Consider the following 20,973-nt stretch of genomic DNA (forward strand, 5'->3'; position numbering starts at 1 on the left):
CCGCAGCACAATTTTCAGACAGTAATTATAGAAAAAATAATTTTCTTGGAATATTATTTCAGGATCAGAACACCCTGTATTACTAATTATGAATATATTTTTTTTTAATGAAGTGTGATTTCGAATATTTCGAATATAAGCCGCACCCCAGTTTTCCTCTTGAATTTTTGGCAAAAAATGTGCGGCCTATGCATGCGTAAATACGGTATTTTGTGGTAATTAATACAGGACGTCCCACTACAACCAACACCGTCAATCTCTCGGCCACTGAAGAATACGGTCATGAGTAGCAAGAGTGGCTTAACACCAAGACTTACAGTCGGTCGCAACGTCGGTTATGATTTGGACTTCATTTCTTCTACCCTGAAAATGCAGATAGTAGGTTCTTCCAAAATATTAGTAGCCTACAGCGCGGTAGCATTTTATTCGAGGGATGTTCCCGAAGGGATCGCATAATTCAAAACTGGAACAACAAAACAAGGTTTCTCATATGAATAAATTTGCATTATTGCAAACTTTGCGCATAAAGTGAAACTTATATATTTTTTAATCCCACGATTTCAAATTCGCATAAAATACGACCGAACTGCGTCTCCCCACTAGACTACGCTCTGCCACACCCCAGAAGACAGTAATCTTAGTTGTTTTGAGGTCGATCTGCTAGGGGAACCAAAAAAAAAGTATTTACATCTGAGAAATAGTAAGGACAGAGGAAAGTACATTGAAGGGCGTCATAATTCGTGTTCTTAACCAAATTATTAGTGACCAAACCAAGGAATAGGATGAATGAGGAGTGGAAGAGACCAAAAACGCATACAATTTTAGTCGAAAAGAGACCACTTGGGAGAATACTAGTACAAGGGAGGATACATTTAAAAAGTAGGTGTGGGTGTGGAATGAATTCATCTGGCTTACAATACAACTCGCCGGTCACGGTAGCCCAGCGGTCTAAGGCATGTACTGTCTTTACTCGCTCGGAAGCCGGAATCGTGGGTTCGGATCTGTTTCCTGTGAGGTACGAACTGAATTCTTATATATTATTCTTATACACTGCCGGTCACGGTAGCCGAGCGGTCTAAGGCATGAACTGTCTTCGCTCGCTCNAATACATTCACACCCTCTGAAGGTGTCTTAAGGTTCTCATGGCGCTGAATATGAAGAGTACGGTATTCTGGGACGACACGCCGTGTAGTCTGCATAGTGTTTCGGAGACACCTTTTGCCTCTTCAATGTAGGAGAACTGAGCCGAGAAGGAAACAGAAGCACTCCTATTGGCTGTTAACTGTTTTCCCCTCCTGTCAGACAGTTCTGAGCTACGTCCCAATATTTTCTTCATATACTATGGGATCTCCTGCTTCCCCCACTCAGCTCATATTTTTCTCACAGGACAAGGCGAAACCCGACAGAAAAAATATAGGAGCACGATCGATGCTTAAACTTGGAGGTGGTCTGGTTCACGACCGTTCAAGTGACTAATCTGCCGTTGTAGCGTGAGATAAACACGATGAGACATAATATGCTGTACAAAGTTTGGGCTGACGTCTTGAATATATTGTGACATGACGCCCGAAAGCCGGAATAGTTCATTGGTAAGCAACGGCCTGGAAAACACACTCCCATGGAAGCGAACGAGCGCAATAACAGAAGAGTGGTGTTTTCTGTCATCCGCGGCGCACGCGTTGCTACGCAACGGTGCGGTAAACGCATGTCTGCATCAATGAATCAACATGCAACAATAGAGGAAGTGATGTTTTCTGTGGGGGCCGCCCCGAGGCTATATATATCGAGGGTCTCACGTAGCTAGAATTACAATTGACTTACGTTGCACAGTTGGTAGTTGCAGCAGAGAACTGAGTACAGTTCTGGAATTGGCAGTTGTAACAGAGAATTAAGTTCCGGGGTTGTCAGTTGGCAGAATAATGGCAAGAAAAGAATTAGGCTGCGCAAAGAAGACTTCATGGTGTGCTGCAGTTACAGTGAGACTGTTACGAACCCGTTGTCAGGATACGACCAGTGAAGACTGAGGACAGTAGTGTGTGTAACAGTGAACTGTAAAGTGTGGAAACATCGATAGCTCCATAATTACTTGTAGTTACCAGCTGAGTGTATACGTGTCAATAAAACCAATAATCCAATCCAAAACCCGTCTATAAGTCACGCGCACCACCCAAATATGTGATAATATGTACGTATATTTTATCTCATATTTATGGATTTGTTTGCTTGTTAATACTGAAATATACCGTATTTACGCATGTATAGGCGCGCGCGTGTATAGGCCGCAGCACAATTTTCAGACAGTAATTATAGAAAAAATAATTTTCTTGGAATATTATTTCAGGATCAGAACACCCTGTATTACTAATTATGAATATATTTTTTTTTAATGAAGTGTGATTTCGAATATTTCGAATATAAGCCGCACCCCAGTTTTCCTCTTGAATTTTTGGCAAAAAATGTGCGGCCTATGCATGCGTAAATACGGTATTTTGTGGTAATTAATACAGGACGTCCCACTACAACCAACACCGTCAATCTCTCGGCCACTGAAGAATACGGTCATGAGTAGCAAGAGTGGCTTAACACCAAGACTTACAGTCGGTCGCAACGTCGGTTATGATTTGGACTTCATTTCTTCTACCCTGAAAATGCAGATAGTAGGTTCTTCCAAAATATTAGTAGCCTACAGCGCGGTAGCATTTTATTCGAGGGATGTTCCCGAAGGGATCGCATAATTCAAAACTGGAACAACAAAACAAGGTTTCTCATATGAATAAATTTGCATTATTGCAAACTTTGCGCATAAAGTGAAACTTATATATTTTTTAATCCCACGATTTCAAATTCGCATAAAATACGACCGAACTGCGTCTCCCCACTAGACTACGCTCTGCCACACCCCAGAAGACAGTAATCTTAGTTGTTTTGAGGTTGATCTGCTAGGGGAACCAAAAAAAAAGTATTTACATCTGAGAAATAGTAAGGATAGAGGAAAGTACATTGAAGGGCATCATAATTCGTGTTCTTAACCAAATTATTAGTGACCAAACCAAGGAATAGGATGAATGAGGAGTGGAAGAGACCAAAAACGCATACAATTTTAGTCGAAAAGAGACCACTTGGGAGAATACTAGTACAAGGGAGGATACATTTAAAAAGTAGGTGTGGGTGTGGAATGAATTCATCTGGCTTACAATACAACTCGCCGGTCACGGTAGCCCAGCGGTCTAAGGCATGTACTGTCTTTACTCGCTCGGAAGCCGGAATCGTGGGTTCGGATCTGTTTCCTGTGAGGTACGAACTGAATTCTTATATATTATTCTTATACACTGCCGGTCACGGTAGCCGAGCGGTCTAAGGCATGAACTGTCTTCGCTCGCTCGGAAGCCGGGATCGTGGGTTCCAATCCCGCATAAGGAAAGGATGTCTGGTGTGTGTATGCGTTTATTCTGTGTTTGTGTTGTCCTGTGTCTAGGTAGAGACCGCCTCTGTGGTCTAGTGGTTAGAGTTCCTGGCTACAGATCCAGAGGTCCATACCAGATTTTCTGAGAAGTAGTGGGTCTGGAAAGGGGTCCCCTTAGCCTCGTGAGGATAATTTAGGAGCTATTTCAAGGAAATAGTGGCTCCATCCTAGAAAACCGAGACTAACGGCCGTGGAGATCCGTTGCGCTGACTACGTGGCACCCTCTATCCGCAAAAGCTGGCACTAACTACGCCGACAAGCGGCGATCGCTCGGTCGGTATTGTTCGCTTGCAGACTACAGACCACGGAGTTTTTTTTTGTGTCTACGTAGAGGCCTTGCGACAAGATGATCAATCGTCCAAGGAGTCCTACCGTCTGTAAAGTGACCATGAAACTGAGCCCTGTGCTCCAAAGTGGGAGCAAGAGGAGAGAAACAATACAAACGAACAGGGGACTCTCGTCAACACGCTAAAGAACTTTAGTGTTCAATAAAATCAGGTACTTTCTTGACCAGCCGAGAACCTATAAACCTTACAAGACCGAGGTTACTTTCCGCCATAGGTTGGACAGACAATAAATCAGTTGCTCAAATTACGATGTCCGTAAATGTTTACCGACAGATGAAGATTAAACCGAACACATTTTAGTATTAGTCGGAAATGAAAAAATAGAAAGAAAAAAGATCGACTTAATATATATGTGCTATACAAGTAGGAAAAGTACACTTCGCGAAAAGAAAAAATTTATCTTCCATATGCGTCCCGACTTTCAAAAAGAATTCAACCACAGAACACGAACTCGCACTCAGAAGACGCTAGAAAATCGATGTGTTCCTTTACCCCTCCGCAATTTCTCCACTTTACCCGATTTCCTTCCCGTCTCTTCTGCCATAACCTTCCCCTGAACCTCCAATCCTAAAACTTGAAACAGTAGATTTCATCGCTGAACACGAGTCCTGCATTTCAAGTTTTCCAGCCCCGGGCAATCCTACATTTCACTCAATATCTGCCCAATTCGTAAATATTGTAATGCCTAATCAGATACTTGACCGCCTCAGTGGTCTAGTGGTCAGAGTTCATGGCTACAGATCCAGATTCCCGGCACTACCAGTATTTCTGAGAAGTAGTGGGCCTGGAACGGTGTTCACTCAGCCTCGTGAGGATAACTGAAGAGTTATTTCAAGGAAATACTGGCTCCGGTCTAGAAAACCGAGGTTAACGGCCGTGGGGATCCGTTGCGCTGACCATGTGGCACTCTCTATCTGCAAAAGTTGGCACTAACTTCGCCGACAAGCGGAGGTTGCTCGGTCAGTATAGTTCGCTTGCGGACTAAAACCACGGAGTTTGTTTTCTTTATTCCAGATACTTTGCCGATCACACTAGCTGCGCGGTCTAAGGCATGTCTTCGCTCGCTCGGTTGCCACATAATTGGGTTCGAATCCCACTCAAAGCATGGATTGCTGTGCGTTTTATTCTGTTTGTGTTGTTCTGTGTTTAGGTAGAGGCCTTGCGACCGGCTGATCACTCGTCCAAGGATTCCTAGAGTCTGTGAAAAATGATTACGGAGCTGAATAAGAGGGTTGTGTCCTGAATGGGCGCGAGCAGCCACTGAAAAAAATAATCCAAATATTTGTTAAACTGAAATAAACGAAATAATTGAGAAGACATGTTCACTGCGTTTTTTTAATCTTTATTTACCCCAAAGTTGCAGAGCCTACACATGAATGATATGACTAAATTCATAAACTGTCTAATGTTAAGATCGGCCGATTAATTCCGTAGCCAATGAAAACAACTTGGCAATGTTCCACATAATTAGGTTAATAAAAGTGACTGTTGATATTATCCACATAATTTTAACATCAGCCGCACCTGCCAGTGTCCGACATGAAGGGATGTAGTGATGCTGTCATGTGTGACTGACTATTGGACGGGTATGGATTGGATGAATTGGATTAACTGATCACTTATACACAGCACTCGGAACTAAAAGTAGTTACAGCGCTATCACTGACCTACATACTTTACAGTTCACCGTTAGACACACCCTACTGTCCTCAGCGTTATTGTCTCCATTAGTCGTTTCCGGATAACGGTTTTAACACGTTTTCCCCTTTGTTCGTACGTCGTTCTCTCAAACCTGCTTACAGTGTTAAACGTAACCATAAGAAGGGGCTTACGTCCGGAAAACAACACGCGAACACCCAGAACGCTATAGTATAAAAATCCAAATACAGGAATATCGAACTATATCAGTTGGACAATTGCACAACGCCCCCTAGTAGAGGTGTAAAAAAAAAGAATTTTACAACATTTTAATGGAAAAAAATTCAACGAATTAAATTTAAAATAAATTACAGCGTATGGTATTTTAACTAATGTTAACTAAGTATCGATTATAACAACCTATATTTTAAATCGTCGAAGTTATACATGAAGCGAAGTGGACATTCTGTACAGTGGAACAGTTCTGGCGTTGCCGAGACATCTGATGATGGCCGTCCGAGGCCGAACCATGTTCTGAAGGGAATGAGCGATCGAAATAGTTGCATTGTTGACGGAATTATATTGTGTATACGAATCCGAAGAGCCAAGCTACTGCCGACTTCACCCCAATAATTTCAACAAATCGGGCCGGATTTCGGATTCTAACAGTAACATATAGGCTGCACTTTTTAAAGCTGATTCGCCGTAAGAGACAACAAGATTTAAAAGAATCACCTGTAGTCTTGCCTCCTCCTAACCTAGTTCGTACGGCTACGTCAAAAAGTACCATGATACAATCACTTATCGATTTACGTGCACTTCAGTCACTTTAACATGCCATCACTTTAACGCGATAATGTGATCAGTAACAGGCAATATGGCGGACGACTGTGTGGCACTGAAGCAAACAGAAGCTGCGCGCATACAGCTGTGCGCAACGCTAGTATAAAGTCGGAAATAAAACAATAATTACAATAAAATAACAAATCAATCAAAGCATTTTCACGAATAAATACTTAAAAACCTTTGCGATGGCTTCATCAGTACGAGCAACATAGCTTTCTCCTTAATTTAAGGAAAATTAGCTCTTAATTTGCGCGTTTTTGATTTAAGTGATATTTTTTTTTTCTCCAGGAACGTGTCTACCGCGTAGATCAAGAAGTGACTATAGTGCTAATTCATACAATTGCTGTGGCCTGTAGTCCGCAAGCGAACTATACCGACCGAGCGACTGCAGCTTATCGGCGAAGTTAATACCAACTTTAGCGGATAGAGGGTGTCGCGTGGTCAGCGCCACGGTTTTCTAGACCGAGTGCTGATTGATACACTCCTCTATAATTACAAATGAAAGTTAGACCAGATATGAAGTACTGATTCATATCGGGTCTAAATTCCATTTGTAATTATACAGCGTATGATTTCCACTCACGGCGTTTAGGAGACAACTTAGGGTGTATGAATTTTTAGAGTCGGTCCCAGTTTATATCACATTCCTATGTCAATAGGCATGGATGTATTACATAGATATGTACATATGCATTCATACATACAGGTGTCCCAGGGGGAATGGACCAAACTTCGGGAGGGTGTTCCTTATGATAAAGTATGCCGATATAACCGAAAACACCTATGTCCAAAGTTGAACGGTTACGGAGATAATGGCCCAAGAAAAGTGTGGTCTTCTGGCAGGTCCACGCACTGTACCTCTCAGCTGAGAGGCCTTATCTGTGTTTGTCCTTGAGTGCGGTGATTCACCCTAGCCGTGCTTATGTAGTTGGCTTTATCAGAACGCGCAGTCAGTACGTTACGTCAGCGCTCGCCANGAACACCCTCCCGAAGTTTGGTCCATTCCTCCTGGGACACCCCGTATATGTATTTCATCCTTTACTCGTCGGATTATTCAATTACTCTACACAAACACTGGAGTTTATGTGGCGTCCAATTATATTATGAATGTCAAGTAGGAACATAAGCAAGCCAGGAAACAACCGTGGTCTCTTATAAAGCAATATTCATGCAGACACCTGGGCTGAGGAAGAATGCATCAGTGAGTGAGATATAACTTCCTCACAGCTGTACTAAGTTTACCATCTCCTGGGTCTGGGCGCCGTGTCGTTTAGTAAACGAATGCCCACATTTGGAGGGAAATATGTTGATTTCACCTTACCGCATGGAAGTTGCCTTCTACTCTTAAGATGGAATCAACAAGTTACTTCGAAACGTTGGTGAACATCAACCAAATTATGGTGTGTCACATTCCGTAAGGCCATAATCTGAACATCACTACGTTCACTCCGTGTAAATATACATTACAGGAATTCTCTGGCCATACTGGATCACCCTGTATATGAAATCAGCCGGTACCAGCAAGGTAGGCGTATAAGCAGGACGCTTCAAACGCTAGCATATATCCTACAACGTACTGGTTCAGAGCTAGCAAACGTAAATGATCTTACTGGACAAGGTGGCCCATACACGTACGAGTCTGGCTCGCTTGTCCAGCTCGGCAAGGAGCCGGGCTCGGATTAATTTCACCACACACGTATGAGCGTGGCGACCCACACACGGACGAGTTTGGCTCACTGGAACCCGAGCCCAGTCGGCCTCGCGAGCCAGATTCGTACGTGTATGGGCCCCCTTAGAAGTTCTAAGTGGCACAAGCAAAATACGGTTTTCTGTGCGTCCCTTGTCGCTATGACATGACGCGTCTGCCGACTGCTGAAATAGATGTCTTCTAGGCATGGAAGGTAGCTGAGTGTACTGTATGTTTAATAACAGATGCGGACAGCCGATAAGAGGCTATACCTCACTGCAAAACATAGCATATTACTAAACGTTATACAGAACGTCAGACTTGGCAGATATTCGTGAATACGGTAACGAACCTTCGGGTTGTATGTAAAGCGGAACATTTCTCAACTAACTGAGCGACTATCAGCTTTTCAAGGACTAGCCTCCGTGGAATTATTCACTGAATAGCATCTGTACAGAATCTGTTTCGAACAGAAGAACTCAGTCAAATGTGAAGCCACTGAGGTCTCATATATTATGTAAATTCCATTCAGAGGAAGAAACAGAGACGATTCCACTCATAGGTCCCTAGACACGAACCCTGAAGAGAATACAGAACAATAACGAACCCCTTCTTCCGTTCGATTACAATTAAAACGAAATGAATGTCATTCTCATTCACAAAGAAAAGAGTCGTTAATTTGTACGAACAAAAGAAGTTAGAAAATTAAGCCTTCAGACTTCTGGGATATAATTCCGTGTAGTCTACTGAAAGTCAACCGACGTTTCGGAGAAACATCACCTTCATCTTCATGACTGAAGAGTAACCCATGCAAGACACCAGCATGAAGCAGGAGGCAAGGACAGAAACTCATAAGCATAGTCACGAGAACCTCAAATCCTACATAAGTTACGAAAAGTGTGAACAGAGTAACAATTCTGACTCGTTCGCCCTGTTTTGTTTAATTATCATGAAAACCGCAAGACTTGTGAAAATTTGCAATGACCGTGAAACACCTTTCATTTATCTCCACTTGTTCGAAACACGTGCCGCTCCGAAAAATATTTAGCGAGAGACGCATTTCGGGCCTCATGTAATGTGTTCGTTATTACCGACGTTTCGGAGAAACCTCCCGCCTCCGTGTACCAACCTACATGGCGTCATATATCACAATACAGTAATCTTCACAGTCACCGTCACAGAACCCAAGATCTCATGGCTGTTACTGCTGTCCGATTATAATGAAAATCACAATCTGTTGATAAATTTTACGAAAATCCGCAACGATAAATTTCGTGGATATTCGTTCAGCGATTCTAGAGTTACATATGGACGGAGAGACTGACAGAGTGAAGTTAAGAGGCGCATTTTGCAACTTTCCGTTGCGAACGCGCTCAAATACCACGTTCGGGCGCCTGCAGAGCCAGAAAAAAAATTAATTCAAAACTCAACAATTGCTTAATTTTGAGTGACACTAATTCACATTTAATTATAATTAATTATAATTATCTTTGTTTCCTTTTCGACCTACGTCACGTTCAGACCCGAACTTCAACAGGCAACCATTAAGCAAGGAAGCAAACTGAAGAACAGACACCATGAAACTACAGTAAAACTTGGTTATAGCAACATCGGTTTCTGCAACACTTTGTCTATTGCGTCAAATATTCAATGGTATGAATTAATTCCTCATAAAGCAACTGTTTTTATACCTTGCTTAGTACAACATGCACAAATGCATCAACCTCGTATATAACGTCATTTTCATTCCTGAATTTCTCTGATATGGACATTGAACGTAATTTAGAAAGTGTGTATTGGGCAAGTAACAGGAAACAGATGAAGATAACTGATTACTGTACTCGTATCTAGGTACAGTAAGGCACAACAATTGATGTAATCTACTGTAATTTGGTGAGTAGGCCTACCTTTAATATACAGTATTAGTGCGGTGTGTATTGTCAGTGAAAAGCGCTGTAATATGTCTTTGATATTACACATTTGGGCAATTCCACGTTAATGTTACGTTAGTCTGTACTTAACTACGTATTTCACTAAAAAATGCAACATTTTAACTCGGTTTTTGGTAGATTTTTACGTGACTAACATAAGGCTACTGTGGAAGTGCCCATTTCGGTTACGACGACATTCGTTTATAACGACACTATTTTTAGGTCCCTTTGATGACGTTATAACCAAGTTCTACTGTATTTATTAATGTCCAAAACTCAACATGCATACAATGTGTGTACTTCTAGCAAATAAGGGTAGCATGTTTTCGAAACACCGTATAGAAATCGTATTTGCTGTGCGCCATAATCCTTCCATTAGTTTCGCTGGAAACAAATTTCGCGTTGTATTTTCAAGCCATCATTACCCCAATTGTGCACTGATCGAAATATCATTGACATTAATTTGCCATAATGGAAAGAATAGCATCACAATAAATCAGCCATGTTTTGCAAAGTGGTTACAGCAGCGGTCATTTATACGAAAAATCAATCCCATATTTGATTCATGAACTGATCTCAGCTCTACTAAGATAGATGGACCTGCAAATTCAAACTGCGGTTGCGTTTCTGTGTATGGCCATGCGAGTGAATAGTATTCATAAGAAGAAAACAAGACCTCTGCACGTGCATTTTCCATAACATGAAAGCACAATCTATTACTTAGATATACATGCCTACAAGACGTTTCGTCTACTTCGAAAAATTATTTTAAGGCATGGATCCCCACTGTCCTGATATTATTTTAAGTCAAAATTGATTGACACAATTGCTTTGTCGCTGTACAAAACCATTCGGTATTTTAACAGGATTTAATATTGATTCATTTTTCTGAACATGTAATTTCCGTGTGCCGATCACAGTAGCCGCGCGGCCTAAAGGGGCCCATACACGTACGAGTTTGGCTCGGCGAGCTTGACTCGGGAGTCGGGCTCAGATTAATTTCACCACAAACGCATGAGCTGACTCCCAACTTTTCGACCCACACACGGACGAGTTTGGCTCATTAGAACCCGAGCCGAGCCAGACTCGTACGTGTATGGGCCCCTTTAGGCAGAGTTTCTCAATTGCCGGGCCGCTGCCCGGTACCGGGACCTCGTCTTATAAAAAAAAAAAAAGAATTTGACTGGACGCGGTCTTACAAAGTTTCAGAACCACAGGTCTAAGGCATGAACTGTCTTCGCTCTCTCAAACACTGGGATTGTGGGTTCGAATCCCACTCGAGGCATGGATATTTGTGTATGTTTATTCTGCGCTTGTGTCGTCCTATGTGCAGGTAGCGGCCTTGCGACGGGCTAATCCCCCGTCCAAGGAGTCTTACCGACTATGTAAAAGGTCAAGAAACTGAAAAAAAGCGGCCAATGTCCAACAAAGGCTGTAGAGCCATAGATACATAAATTCACATCAGATATTAAATAATACTACAGTATATTAATTACTTCCACTGCATACAACGTTTTATAATGGTGAAGATACGCTATACAGCGTCATATATAACACAAAAATAAATATATAGTATTGCTGTAACATTTCAGCGACACTCTGCGTTATCTGGGCTATGCACACAACTGATACCAGAGTTGCCTAGGGTTGGCTGCTTTCCCGAGCCACCCACAAGCCTGGACCGCTCACCCCCGTGGGTTCTGAGCCCATAACTCTTCTCCGGCTTCCATTTAGTCGCCCGGGCCAGCCTGTATGGGTTGATTCTCGACAGCGAAGGGCTGAACAATGCCAACACAGTGTGTTTCTAAACATCCTTCTGGTCTACAGGTATCAGTACATCAAGATACATTTACAGTTCCCTACTTTCTTGCGGTTTATGATGAAAGGCATGTTAATATCGAAACAGAACTAGCTTTTTCTACAGGAGACGGACACCCAACAAAAAACACATTACCGTGACTAATATGAGCTCAAGCGGTTAGTCGCTGGCTTCCCACCGCGGCGGCCCGGGTTCGATCCCGGGTCTGGTCAAGTGGGATTTGTGGTGGACAAAGTGGCGCTGGGGCAGGTTTTCTCCCAGTACTACGGTTTCCCTTGCCAATCTTCATTCCACCAATTGCTCCACAACCACCCTCACCTATCATCTGGGGCTGGTACAATAGGCCAGAAGTGGCCGCAGTACAAGGGACTTAGTCCCAACCCACTAGCAATAAAAAAATATATGGTGTAGGCTTGCAGTCTCCTTGGAATGGATAAATAGAGGCCCTGTATGATTTGCAGAGGAATCTTGTACCATTCTTCCTGCAAAACATTGGCAAGTTCTGTTAACGATGATGAAGATGGATACCGCGCACGCAGATTGCTCTCCAAAACAGACCACAAAGGCTCAATAATATTGATATCTGGCGATTGTGGGAGCCATGGCACACGTGACCCTTCATCTTCGTGCTCAGAAACCCGGTCCTGGACGATGTGAGCTGTGTGAACACGGGCACTGTCGTCTTGGTAAATGGCATCACCATTGGGGAACAAAGTTTGCACCATGGGATGGACCTGGTCGCCCAAAATGGTCACATAGTCGTTGGCAGTGACGTGTATATGCCGTTGTTAAAATGGACCTCTCTCATCTCACACCCCTTCTCCCCCCGTTTGTTATTTCTCTTTCAGTATCATATTTTACCTACGTAACAGGTATTTTCTCTCATTATTTGATGTACTGAACGTTAAACATAATAAGGTGGCGTGCCGCCAGAAAGCCAGAATATCTGAGCGGGCGTCCATTGCTAGACAACGGCTCAGTAGCTATGTTTCCCATACAACAAGAAACAGTGAATACCTCCACAACGCGGGGCATTGGCAGACGTTAATGTTACACCTCAGGGGGAGGGGGTGAGAAACTATAATTACTTTCGTCGGTTATTACTCTTTTTCTAACATCTGCGTTGCACTCGGCTGCCGTCGGCTGTCTTGGCTAGGGAAGCTCGGGCTCGGTTGAGGACAGGGTGGTTACTAACGGGTGAATCAGAACTCCCTGCGTACATTTTCCACTATGTACACCGTCTATTTACAATAATAAATACATTAAGAAAAAGGCCTGCTCTTATCTGTTTACATGACACTTCTCGCTAAACTCATTCTACCCTGTTCTACCCTGGTTCTCACTTGGTACACTGGATACTGCCTCATTATCTCACATTAACACTTGTATTAACAACAACCTTTAACAGCATGGCGTATATGAGCAAAGAGACTTACTTGCAATACACATGTAGATTACTGCCGTCATCCACCCTCTTATGGTATACATGTCGCCGAGAGCCTCCGGCTGACAACTGAATATTCTGTGATAGAACATGATCCAAGTCCCCCGAAATTCCCTAATTTATCGTTTTAATTCGCTGATTCGGCATTGACGACAGAGGGTAGGTGACTCCCCCTCCGTGTCCTCAATCCCCATAATCACCTCCTCATTGGCTCTCATGGGTGGTTGTGGGCGGACCCCTTGCGTCTTATTGCTGTGTATGCGGTCTCTCTCGATTACCGAGTGAGGCAAGCTCTTGGCTCTGTGAGTACACAGACTTGCTGAGTATCCACATTCTTAACCTAATTGCCAGTCCTGGTGTTTACAAATTACTGTAAGAACTGCGAAACGCTTTTCGCAAGTCTCTAACTTTTGGGTCATACCATACCCTCTCTAATCTCAAATTTGGGCCATAACAGTTAACACGGGAATGAAAGCCAGAGCTACTGCACTTCTCGCTGCAACGGTCCAACTGTAGAATATAAGAGCCCAAATGGAACAAAGGACAAAGCACATCAGAGGAGACCACATAAGAAGTCAGATCAGTGGAGAAACCAGCTCAGCCAAGAACCAGGAAACGAAATGCGAGAGACGACGGACGTCTGGAAGACGCTGTTTCAGAGTGATTGTCGTTGTGACTATAAACGGCTTGTCCAATAAAAGCTTCGTCTAATCCACAATTATCTGTCATGGAACCCCAGACATGTGACAATACAGTGTAATCCATACACCGAAGATTTTTCACACATTTAACAGAGGCAGGGGTAAGAGAGAAGAGCATCTAACTAAGTAACAAATATCTCAATGCCTGGAATGAAACTAAATATAATTTTTAACCAAAATGAGTGCTACTTTACAGAATTTCCCAACATTTTATGGAACCCAAAGGTTCATTACCATGTTCACAAGAGCCTTCCACTGGTCCCTGATCCAGATCAATCCAATCCATACAATCCCATCCTATCTCTCTAAGATCCATTTTAATATTGTCCACCCATCTATGTATTGGTCTTCCCAGTGATCTCTTTCGTTCTGGCTTTCCCAACAATGTCCTATAAGCATTCCCCTTCTCCCCATTCGTGCTACATGCCCTGCCCACCTCATCCTCCTTGACTTGATCATTCTAATTATACTTGGAGAAGAGTACAAGTTATGAAGCTCCTCATTATGCAGTTTTCTCCAGTCTCCCGTCACTTCATCTCTCTTTAGTCAAAATATTCTCAACACTCTGTTCTCAAACACCCTCAGTCTATGTTATACATTTGTTATATAATGGAAGGGTTAAAATGTAGTAACTATGAATATAATTTAGTTACAGGAATAAAACATGAAAGTAATGCTATACTAAATTCCATAAAAGTGAAAAGGTAAAGGATGTATAGACCCACATTTTCTTGACCTCGCCACTAGCTAGAGGTGAGTGGTAACCTTCATGCCCCAGCTGCTTTACCCCCCGGGGAAAGAGCCCTCAGTACCTATCTGCTTCTGCTGGCTTCAGAGTTCTTGCCTTGAGCAAATATTCCACATTATGTACAGAGATAAATTCCCAAAGACCACAACTCAAATATGGCCATGCATCCAACACAGGGTGTGAAACCTCACAGAACTACACACGGGACAAAGTCCACAGCTAACAGCTGCTTTGCTGTGTTAACATCAACACGTAATGATCAAGACAGACACAGTCACCAACTCCACACTGACACAGCTTATCGCCCAAGAAGATTTTACTGTACCTCTTTCACACATTTGTATCAGAAGCATAAACTGTTAAAACCACACAAATTAAAAACATACAAACTCATGGTCAAAAAGGCTTATCTGAAGTTCAAAACATTACACATGCACTTATTTTCTATCAAAATATGACTACCCTTGGCCAACTCAGAGAGCAGATCATCAAAGTGCATGGAGAAGAGGTGAGCAGAAATTCAGTGTTGGGTCATCCATGTCCAAAAAAGAGAAAACATAGCAAGCTGAGTGTATACTTCCAAACCAACCCAATTATAAAATAGCGAACATTTATCAAGAGGGCTGCAAATTACAGATGCTCGGAGACAGCAATGAGCTATAGGACAAACGGTTCCCACAAGCAAACATCAAGGCAAGAGTAACATCAGACAATAAGGGTGACTCTGCATACAAACACTTAATGTGTTAAATGAGGTTGGAGTAAATTATCACTAAAAAAAGTGAGAGAGGCGAATTTGAAAGAGAAAGAAAAAACATGAGAATTTTGTTAAACAAGTGTTGTTTAGGAATTAGCAGCTATTATGGCTGAAAATGGGTGTTATTTCAGTGTTTCACGTTTAGGAAGACTGTGAGAAAAAATGCTGTTCCTTTCACATCTATACACAACTCCTTTTCCTGACAAAAGCAATAAAGTCTGTAAAAAAGTGAAAGTAAAGCTATCCCTGTAACAGGCCATGAAGGCCCACAGGGCTGTGAGATGTTAAGGGTCCCACATTTTCTAGACAATCAGCTCATAGATGGCGGTAATGTTGTCAGCCTTACGCACCAGCCACAATGTACTCCCCAAGAAAATTATTTAATTAATTCCTGGTACTCATTTCTGTTGGAGGCTGAGTCAACCCCAAGGCCACATGTGGCTGGAACGATTAGATCAACTGAAAAAATCCAATGATCTCACCAGGACTTGAACCCATGACCTTACGGCTTGTAGCATAGTGCCTCAACCAACTACACTACTGCATGCCCCCAATAAAGTCTGTAACTACAACTACTGGATGAAAGCACCTGAAAGTCCAGCACAACTAATACTGGACAGGATACTGAATGTGTCCCTTCACATTCAGCTTAATGGCATTCTCACATCTCCTTTCCCTTTGAGGCACTTTCCCATCAGAATTATCTATGCATGCCTTGTCTATCCCATTCAAGCATGTAGCACGGCCGACACACTACGGCTTCTTCAATTTCCAAGTTTTGTTTCACATTTTAAAAGGTAAAAAAAAGAGGTAAAGCTTTCCCTGTAACAGGTCATGGAGGATCATAAGACATTGAGGCTCCCATATTTTCTAGACAATCAGCTCACTCATGGCGGTGAGGTTGTCAGCCTTATGCACCGGCCGGCTGTTACCCCTGGTTCTCATTTCTGCTAGAGGCTCAGTCAACCCCAGGGCCCACATAACAAAAATGTCATGTAATTCATTATCTACTGCAGACAAATTGTAGGACCCTACATCATATGGCTCTACACATCACATTACACGTGTATGAGAAGCACTTTTTATCTAAAATTTACCCTCCAAAATATGGGTGAAGCTTATACATGGAACATTACATAACTATTTTAAGAAACTTGATCCTCCAAAGATAAAGCTGTTATTCTATACACAGCTATGGCTGGGACGCAAGTAACGTATGTTGCGCAACAACCTGAAGAGACCATTAGTGTCTGAGGAAAATGTTAAAATGAACTTACCAGGAAGTGATTCCCTGATGTTGTTAATTAGTTCGTAACACTCTCTCTCTAAAATTATGCATATAAAGATGAAAATAATTACATGAGTAACAAAATGTGGCAATGTTATTATAATTAACCGTTTTAATGAAAGTACATTAGTTCACCATCTGGTCTTCTTCACAGTAAGTTGCATCCCCCTGATGGATTTCTGCATCGGACTGATGCCACAGCACATCATCCTCACTCCCATCCATCATGTGAGAGTTAAAGGCAACTTTAAAGCTTTTCGCTATGATGTCTGGCAAAACAGATTGCCAGGCTTCAAGAATCCTGCGGCACATTTTCCACCAGCATGGCTCTTTTGTGGCTACCTGTCGGCATGTCTCATGCTGCGTTCTGCATCCCTTCACTATATGAATGTCGAATGTATGCTACGAAATGACCGATTAATTAAGACATTGAGTGGCCAAAACATAATTCCTGGTATGATTGCCAGGTTATATTTCTCACAATTGGACCTTCACAGTTTGTGGTATGGCCCCTGGAACTGTCTAACACTAACAGGGTTTGCTGGCAAAAACGTGTACCTGGTCGTTGAAATCATACAGAGTCAATTCATGAAGAATGCTGTCTTCCAGGATGTGGCACTGTAGATCTTGTTTGAATGGACATTTCAGAGGAATGTATCACCTCCATCTTCAGGTTAGAAAAATCCACAAGTGAGTATCCAGCTTGAGCAGGTGACTGCAGTCTCACTTGCAGATGTCCGTGAAGATGAAGGTGATACGTTCCTCCGAAATATTGGATCAAACAAGATCTACATAGCGCCACTTTAAAGAAAATGGCATTCTTCTTAGTCACCACTGTGAAAACCTCAAATCTTGTACAAATTCAATCCAGTCTTCAACCAGATCTTCAGTCATTCAGCCACTTTCCTAGACCCACACTACAGGCCAAATTCCCTGAGAGAACTTTTTCTTTGCATTGTAACATCTGTCTATCAGGTGACAGCTAACATTATGGTGTGGTGCTGTTTCTCAGCTCATGTACTTCTAATCTACATTATTCACTCGCCAGCAGAGTTAACTGTTGTGGATTCCGGCATGTCAAAAAATACTGGGGTCTGATCAGCATTTGTTCCAACAGGTATTTATGCTGCATTCTCAGTCTCCGAACATATAGAGTGGTGCACAAAATGATCCAGTATTTCATTTCGTATTAATTACTCAACCATGCAATGAATGTTTTGTACAGTAGATCACGGAGATCCGACCTGACTCTTCCCGAGTGCGCTAGTGTCCCACTGTTCCTGCTCATGTGCCAGGTTACACACGATGGCTGACAAAGGAAGACTGTTTGTAGAACAACACATATAAACAGTGTTGTTCTTTGCTGAAACAAGAAGTGTTGTGGTCATACATAGGTGGGTTCATGCCCACTTTCAAACACAAGGGGCACCTTCATTCAAAATAATTCACAAACATTATAATCGGTTTAATAATGATGGTTTAGTGTTGGATAGGAAACATGCTTTCATCTGTGTTCTCCAGAGAACATTGATGCTGTCAGAGTGTCGCTGCAAAGAAGCCCCAGTAAATCAACAAGAAAGGCTGCAGCACAACTAGGGACATCCAGATGGTCAGTGCCATGAATACTGAAAAGTGCTTTGAATTTGTGCTCATATAAAATGACAAGAGTTGCCTAAAAATTACAGTTCAAAACAAACAACAAAGAATGACATTTGCTGAATAACTTCAGAATAATGAGACATCGTTCAACAGCATTGGTTTTCTGATGAGGCATACTTTCACTTGGATAATGTGGTTAATAAACAAAATGTGCAATTTTGGGAGTCAGAGAATCCATGTATGATTCATGAGAAGGTGCGTCATGCACCGAGAATTACAGTGTGCATCGCCATCTCAAGTCATAGACTGCTAGGGCCAATTTTCTTTGAAGAGACAGTGAACAGTGATCACTGTTTAAGCATGTTGTGCAATACTTTTGCACCTCACCTTCTTGCTACAGGTTTGCCATTACAAACTCAGTGGTTCGCACAGCATGGAGCAAGGCTGCAAACTATGACTGTTGTTATGGACTTCCTACATGACACTTCCGACTCGCGTGTTATCTCAAACCAATTTCCTGATCGTTTTGCATGTGAACAGAACTGGCCATGTGACAACTTTCTTTGGTGATTCCTTAAAGAAAACATATCTCCAAAAGTGTCACAAACACTAATGGAATTGAGATCACTAATCATTCAAGCCTACAATGAGATAACTGAGGATATGTGCGGTCAAGTAATCAACATCACAGCTTGTGTTGAAGATGTTGTCGGACATAATAGTGGATATACTGAACATTTGATTTACAGAGGACAAATCTCCATGCCATGTTCTTTCTTTTTGTATGTCAGTTTCTAGTATTGTAATTGAAATACAGATTTTATTAATAGATCAAATACTGGATCATTCTGTGTGCCACCATGTATTAAAAACACACAAATAAAAAAACTTAAATAAAATGTATTACAAGTTTCATCCTACCTTCACGATGACTTTCCTGGCAGCTTCAATTCCATAAATGTCAGCTATTTTATGAATATCATTGGAGTATATCTGGTCAAGGTTGAGAAGCTTGTCATATTTAAACATTTCCTGAAAATACAGAAATCATCAACTAAAACTTCATATAATATATATACAAAACAACAAATACAGAGTATCTGGATGAAAGGTATCCAAAATAAAATAATTATATCTCAGAAAGCATTTATTATACACATCTATGGGTTACACCATTACAAAAGGAAAACTACAGAAGTCTTTTCTGAGTATATAACTTTCTCAGTAAATTTAAATGTGGGCTCACTTGGTGGCACAATAAATATCCAGACAATATTTGACCTCGTTGCTTGAATCATGTTTGGTGTTACTGTAGCCACAGTGTCCCTTATGCAGGCTTTCAGGCGTTGAAGGTCATTGATCTTAACCTGGTACACAATGTTCTTCACATAACCTCACAAGAAGAAATCCAATGGGGTTAAATCGGGTGACCTAGGAGGCTAAGCGATTGGTCCACCCTGCTGATCCATCTCCCAGCCATCAGCCTGTCCAGGTGATTAATAAGATGGTGGCAGAAATGTGGCCGCACATGTGCATAAGCCAGGCATGGAAAAAAAAATTCAGAGTTTTCCTTTCCAATGACATAAACCAGATACGTGTACAAAAATTAGTTTCTGAGATATATATATATATATATATATACAGGATGTCCCAGGAGGAATGGACCAAACTTCGGGAGGGTGTTGCTTATGTTAAGTATGCCGATATAACCCAAAACACCTATGTACAAATTTGAACGGTTATGGAGATAATGGCCCGAGAAAAGTGCAGTCTTCTGGCAGGTCCACGCACTATACCTGTCAGCTGTGTTCTCTTATCTCTTTGTCCTTGAGTGTCTGATTCACACTAGCCATAAGCTTATGCGCTACCTACAGAGGCTACAGTGTACTTTGCGGCAGTGTCGTGAATGGTTAGTAAATTACGTGTAGTTGTACGGTGTTGCTGAAATGCCTTTTGTGTTTTCACACGTTGAATATTGTGATATGTATGTTGTGTATGGATTTTGCAGTGGCAATGCACGTTCTGCTGTTGAAGAGTACCAAAGGCGTTTTCCCATTCAAAGGATTCCATTTTGACATGTATTTATGCAAATTCACCAGACATTGCGTGAGACTGGTTCTCTTCCAAGTGTTCCTGTGCAGTCGTAAAGGGAGGATGTACAAATGAGAAACACTGCGGAATCGTATTTTTGCAGCGGCAGAGCACGTACGTCACCATTCAGGCAACATTGCTTCTGCTACCCAATCCCTCATGATGTGTGCCGAAAACTGCATTGCAGCTGGCAGAGGTCACTCTGAACAGTTACTATAAAGCAGGTACTGTATTTTAGTACTTATGTAGTTGGCTTATAGCAGAATGCACAGTCAGTCATGTCACACCAGCGCTTGCCATTCATGTGTCATGTATAGTGATGAGGCGTCTTTTACCCTGGACGGTGTAAATAATTTACAAAATTCCAAAAGAGATTTTCCGTGAATGTACGTTTAATACAGTTATGTGGTCGGCTTATAGTGCAGTCAGCCATATTACATCACTGCTTGCCAGTCATGTGTCATGTATAGTGTTTGGAAACCCTAAGGACAATTATGACATGGCGAGCGAGTATTTTGTACTTCAATTTTATGGCTTCACGTCACTCACAAGTTAGTCTGATGTTACGTACATTATTAACATTACAGAATCCACATATTCCTGCCAGTTTTAAT

The 20,973-nt window shown here is 42.0% G+C and overlaps 1 protein-coding gene across 1 annotated transcript in view; it reads right to left on the reverse strand.

Annotated features, from left to right (window-relative positions):
• The window catches only part of LOC111862234 (DNA-directed RNA polymerase I subunit RPA1), a gene marked incomplete at its 5' end in the record, with an annotated part of 193,383 nt that overhangs the window by 97,298 nt on the left and 75,112 nt on the right, over positions 1-20,973 (reverse strand). The window contains 1 exon segment of the mRNA XM_033750596.1: positions 19,190-19,300. Coding sequence (XP_033606487.1) covers positions 19,190-19,300 — 111 coding nt within the window.

Source organism: Cryptotermes secundus, unplaced genomic scaffold (genome assembly GCF_002891405.2).
Source record: "Cryptotermes secundus unplaced genomic scaffold, Csec_1.0 scaffold1698, whole genome shotgun sequence".
Classification (NCBI taxonomy): domain Eukaryota; kingdom Metazoa; phylum Arthropoda; class Insecta; order Blattodea; family Kalotermitidae; genus Cryptotermes; species Cryptotermes secundus.